This window comes from Pelobates fuscus, chromosome 6 (assembly GCF_036172605.1).
Source record: "Pelobates fuscus isolate aPelFus1 chromosome 6, aPelFus1.pri, whole genome shotgun sequence".
NCBI classification, from domain to species: Eukaryota; Metazoa; Chordata; class Amphibia; order Anura; family Pelobatidae; genus Pelobates; species Pelobates fuscus.
In genome coordinates, this window is record NC_086322.1 from 222,297,344 (window position 1) to 222,303,485 (window position 6,142).

General features: G+C 35.8%; 1 protein-coding gene across 4 annotated transcripts in view; it reads left to right on the forward strand.

Moving 5' to 3' along the window:
* Positions 1–5,800, forward strand: part of PTPN13 (protein tyrosine phosphatase non-receptor type 13) — a 264,870-nt gene extending 259,070 nt beyond the window's left edge. For all 4 annotated transcript variants that reach the window (XM_063458775.1, XM_063458777.1, XM_063458776.1 and 1 more), the window contains 4 exons: positions 68–405; positions 2,497–2,712; positions 3,569–3,631; positions 5,154–5,800. In XM_063458775.1, the coding sequence (XP_063314845.1) occupies positions 68–405; positions 2,497–2,712; positions 3,569–3,631; positions 5,154–5,234 (698 nt within the window). In that variant the 3' untranslated portion in view covers positions 5,235–5,800. The remainder of the gene's footprint in view (positions 1–67; positions 406–2,496; positions 2,713–3,568; positions 3,632–5,153) is intronic.
* The last annotated feature ends 342 nt before the right edge of the window (positions 5,801–6,142 follow it).

Below are 6,142 nucleotides of genomic sequence, written 5' to 3' on the forward strand. Positions count from 1 at the left end.
ACGTGTTGATTAAACTAACTGCTGACAGTGATTCATGGTTTTGTTAATTTTCACTGTGTTGTTTTAGATGATGCCACAAGAGTACCTGTGGGACCAGAAGATGGATACATCAATGCAAGTTTCATCAAGATGCCAGTTGGCAACGAGGAATATGTTTACATAGCATGCCAAGGACCTCTTCCCAGTACTGTGTCAGACTTTTGGCAGATGGTGTGGGAACAAAATTCTACAGTTATTGCCATGATGACCCAGGAGATTGAAGGAGGGAAGATAAAATGTCAGCGGTACTGGCCTGATGATCCTGGCCGACCCCAGAGACTCTCTAATAGACTTCAGATTAGTCTGGTGAAAATGCAGCAGTTGGAAAGTTTTTTATTAAGGGTTATAGAGTTACAAGATATTCAGGTGAGAAATAGTGTGATATTGTAAAGCTAGCCATCTGTTGTGAATGTTCCTTTTGTCAGGTAATAGTGGAGAGTGGGCTTTCTGGTTGTTGGTCGTGGTCACCAGCTTATTGGCCACACCACTTCTAGTTAACTCATTGCCTCAGTGAGTTATATTGAAACAAAGGGATGAGCACAAACACGAAAGCATATAATATAAATTGGCTAACTCGATTGTGCAACTGCTTAATAAAAGTAAAAAAAAAAAAAATTCCCAAACCGTTTAATAATGTAGAAGATGAGGATTTACAGAGATAGAAAGATTTATACAATGAAGGAGTGTCTGGATTAGTTGAACGAGAGGGCTCAGTTGTCCATACCTGCTTTTTTTTCAACTTTCAATTAAACATATGCCAAGAAGCACTTAATCTTTAAAGTTTTTTGAATTTGTATCTTTGAAAACGGAAATCCTAAATTGTATTTCTTACTTCTATATAATACTGTTTTCCCATTGACTACCCTGAAAAACTCAGGTCAAATTGTGATTTGGGAAAGGGATATATGCAGGTCAATAGAGAGATCTAATCAGGAGGAAAGCTACAAAGCTACCAACTATTTATTTTTTATTTGTGTAGGTCTACAATCCCAATGTTACAAACTGCTTTTCCATTGGTGCAATACCCTGCAAAACTGTACAGGATGGGTGTTTCCACAATGAACTAATGTTGGAGAAATTGCAAGTCCAATGGTACCTTTTATCACATGTGGGGGCAATGTCCTAGGGTGATCACCATTTGAACAGTTCTCCATAAAACTGTTGAACTGGACCCCTGCATGTTTTTCCTGTACTACTCACTCGATACCTTAAAGGGACTCTTCAAACTTCAGTCATAAATTTCTTTTAAAGATACATCATTCTCCCTCTACCTCCTACTCCTAACTCACTCTCCCTTACGATCATCTTCCTCCTCGCTTCACTCCTACTTTTCCTTTCTTTCTCTTTCATATGTTGCATTTTCTATTTTTATTCTTCGTTTACTAGTTTTAATATTCTTTAAAAATACCTAATATCCTGATTATGTTCTTCCTGTTTATAAACAAAATTAATAAATGTAAACTTTATTTTTTTTTTATATAGGTTTGCTATTAGTAACAGTATTTTGCCTATATTACTGTTGATCAATTCAGTTCCAGTAATGTATTTACTGCACCACAATACACCATGTGAAAGATTGAAAAGAGCATTGAATTCGGTCATTAACAAAATAAATGAAACAATAGGGAGTTATGGCTAAGGTGTTAACTTCACTTCTCAGAATGCCTTAATGTCTGTACCAAGACATCTGATTGTTTGCTTAATATATCCAAGCTTCAATCTTGGTGTTGTTTCCTTATTGGAGAATATGAATTGGCTGTCCCTGCTGTATAGCTCAATTAATAGCGGGCGTTTGTTAGCAGGCAAGTGTTATACATATTACTTTGTGAGAAAAAAGGAAAGATGGTCAAGTGTTGGACTTTATATCAATGGGCTATCAGTAAAAGTTGGCCCTAGAATTTATACAATAATTTGAAAAACGATTGTATTGGAAAAGACCTGCTTTATCACCTTAAGGACACTATGGCTTTTTTTCAGATGCAACAAGGTTGACCAATGGCTTTTTGCTATTTTTACCATGAATTAATTCTACCACAATTTCCCCTTTCTTTTTACTTTCACCCATATAAATAAATGGTATATCATTTTTAAATGAGAAATTAACTAAATAGTCCTGTTTGTTAAAATGCCCAATATGTCTAGGATTAGCGACCTGAAAGAGTTTCTTCCTGCTAGTTATTTTGTTTGAAGAGAGTGTACATCTTTCTTGCATATGTTCAGTTTTGTAAACTGCATAAATGATGATTGGTCTAACTGTACACAAATGTATCTAAATGTAGAATATATATATATATATATATATATATATATATATAAAGTATATGATGTTTGGAATGGTATCCTATGTTTTGCCCTGCTGGGGATACCCATTTATTTTATGTTTAAAGTGCATGGCATTCAGATAGAGTATGCCATTTATTTTGATTCATTTTATGTGCATTCTTTATTTCTATGTAGACTGGTGAACTACGGCACATTGCTCATTTGAACTTCACTGCTTGGCCAGACCATGATACGCCAACAGATCCAAACCAACTGCTCAATTTTATTTCCTATATGAGACATATCTACAAGTCAGGACCCATCATTACACACTGCAGTGCAGGCATTGGCCGTTCAGGCACCCTTATATGCATCGACGTGATGCTAGGACTGATCAGTAAAGATCTAGAGGTAAATGCCATTTCCAGGATAACTTATGTTTATAAAGGAGAACATTGTAAATCTACTTGCCTGATCCAAGTCAGATCATGTAGGATCCATGTATGTCATTTGATCTGTTTTAATATACTCTGTCATACATGTATTTTCAAAATACACCAACACATCAATCATTGTGTTTTCTCACTAAACTGGAAATATTGTAAATTGACAATAGAATTGCACAGGCCAAAATTGCCTATTGGAGAATTGTTTTTTTACTTAGGCTAATATGCACTTTTCTTGTCAGTTCGACTTAATTCTCAGATTAATGAATAACCTGTAAAATTTAAGCCATTAACTTAATTAATATTTGCTTATTATTCTGCCTCTCAAAGGATTTTATAAGATTTAAAATAGTCATTAACTGCATCTCATTCTTCACTCTTTCACATGAGATCTGGCGACATGCAACACAAAATGTGGTGCATTAGGGAAGTAGACACTCTCCTACATGTCATTAATTGAAAGCCAACTAAGTGACTAAACAACACAGGATAGTGGGAGGGATAGCAAATTAAAAATATTGGTTAAAATTAGCCTATTTCATCTCATCAATTTTATAAGGTGATGTGTCCTTTAGTGCTTCTCCATGTAGTGACGGTATGTACTACATAAATACATGCTTCATGCTGTATTTCTCCAAAGTTGTTTAGTCACTTTACCCATTATAGACATTCCCACTTCAATGGCAGTCATAGACCTCATTCACAATTAGCATATTAACTATTGGAGACTACTATGCCTAGTATAAATTGATTTTAAAATGATTTTAAGGCCGAGGCCCTTACTGATACAGTTTGTCTATTTTTTTTCTTTCTTTTAACAGTTTGCCATCTCAGACATGGTGCGAACAATGAGACTTCAAAGGCATGGAATGATACAGACAGAGGTAATATAGCAAAAAGATCAGTCTGTTAGCACACACACACGTCTTTTTTTGGACTTTAATCAAGACATTGATTAAATTTATCTCTGAGGAGATGCTGATTGACCAGGGCTGTGTTTGACTTGTGCTGGCTCTGCCTCCTTGACCGTCTCAGGCAAGCCTATGGGAAAGCATTGTGATTGGCTCACAGAATCACTTCTGATAATGTCAGCAAAGCAGGCAGCTCAGGGGCATAGGCAGTGTGACGGAACGCTGGCACTCCGACTGAGTACCTCTCCTAAATCCAGAGAGCGTAGCAGAAACAAATCAAGCTATTGCAAGAGCTTACTCTGGGGAGTAAGTGATTATAGCAATCCCCAGAGTGTAGGTATCCCTTCACCCAAACATGATCCAAGGCTTCAAGAAAGGTACAAGATGATCTGATTTTAATGACCAGACACTGGCTTTTATGCAAGTCCCCATGCAAGGGGACATTCCACAGGGTGGGACTCAGTACAACCAATCATAGACAATACAAACAAAACACTCCCACAGTGACATCACAATCCCTCCTCTCTATCCTGGAGATAATTGGGAAGTAATCAAATTATCTCACAGGACAGAGGCAAGAGGCCATGTCCTTTAACCACATGGTTACAAAAAGACATAAAATTACACAATGTTACAATTACTACGTAAAAAACCTATACATGCAACATATCCCCAAATAGCTTAGATCTGAGTGCACATTATTATTGAATGGCGCTCAGATCACATACATACAATTCAATCGCCATGGAGCCAATGTCTTTTCCATAGTCTTTCGTTACACGAATAGGCTCCATGGCATAGCTATCTGGGGTAGCACTACTCACATACTGAAAGTCAGAAATATGCAGAAATCCACAAATGAACCTTTCTGCAGGGCAAAATACAGCTATCAGCACAGGGGCCATAGTCGGAAGGCAGGAGGCTAGCCAGTAGTCCCCTCCAGGCACAAGTGGCGAAGGGCACTTAGTCACTGGCAGCAGTTGCAGACTTGAATAAAAGTAAGATTTTACTATATTTATGGAGGAAAGGAGGGTGTGGCTAGATGGTGGTTTTAACACTACAGGGTCAGGAATACATGTTTGTGTTCCAGAACCTATAGTGTTTCTTTAAACGTAATGAAAATGTTGTTGTTTTTTGCTAAACAGATACTGTACCAAAATGCTCTTAATTTCATGGCTCTATCCTTTATCCTTAGTCGATGTATGTCAGTAGTAAAGTGTAGGGATCCACTGCTCAAAGTAAATTTTTAGAGCTTTATTTATAAATGTTATGGTGGTTAGACTGCCCAAAAATCCAATAAAAATGTGTGCTCTACATTAAATTAAACACAGCAGAAGTATTCATATTTGCTTGTAATTCTAGTCATTATGAGAGAGGTTGCCCATTGCATCTTATATTTCTATGTTCATCATTTAGCATCCTAAAGCACTGTCAATGAATGGCTATGTTTTACAGAACCCAAATTTGTTAATATATATTTTTTTTAATTCTTCAGGAACAGTACATTTTCTGCTACCAAGTGATTCTTTATATTCTTAAACAACTGCAATCAGAAGAGCACAAGAGGAGAAAATAAAGTGCAGTATTTGGCCTTGTTTGACCTTTCTTCGTTAGTTATCCATTTTCATTTTGTACAAATGTTTTACGTGTCTTATTCATTGTAGACTAATTAGCTCTACGAAAACATGAATGTTAACTTGTTTGAGACCATAATTTTACACTGTTCATATACCAGTAAATAAACAAGGGCTGCATTTTTTTTGTAGCTTACTTAAGACTGTTTAGACCAATACAAACTTAAAACCAATGCCAAGTGCAGTTGTGTTTAACTGCTATTTTATTTTATTAAGGGGGAGGGTGATTGTAAAGACAGTATTTTAATACAGTGACATTTGTTACTCGGGCATTTACATTTTTGATAACCTGGTACGCATGTATATCCGCAAACAAAGTTTTCAAGTATTTAAAAACAAAATAGTTTTCTGTGGAGTACTTGAATCCAGTATTTAAATATGTGAGAACAGATCAATTTCTATATACCAAAAAGGAGTAAATATATTGTAATTATTTCCTACATTTCATAATGTTTACTTATATAGAGTTTTATGTACTATTTATATACTTTTACAAAAAGCATTAGTATGCCTGGCTGTATAATTAGGCATTCTTCATTTTCCTGTTTTGTAAATAAAAGTATAAAACAAATTTTTATGTAGTTTTTTTTATTTTTATTTCTAAATAACACGGATATTGAGTTAATACGAACAAAAGATACACATGTTCTGTGGGGGAGGGGTGGCGGGTTTGGTATTTTTATAGTTTCATGGATTGTCATCACTCTCTAACATATAGACCTCAATTTAACAAGCTTCCCGAATGATCCATCTACAAAAATCCCCATAGACTTTACTGGTGATTTCTATAGATTTGAAAAGCTGGAGGCCATAGTTGGTGTAATAATGTTCTCTCACTTCTGACTATTCT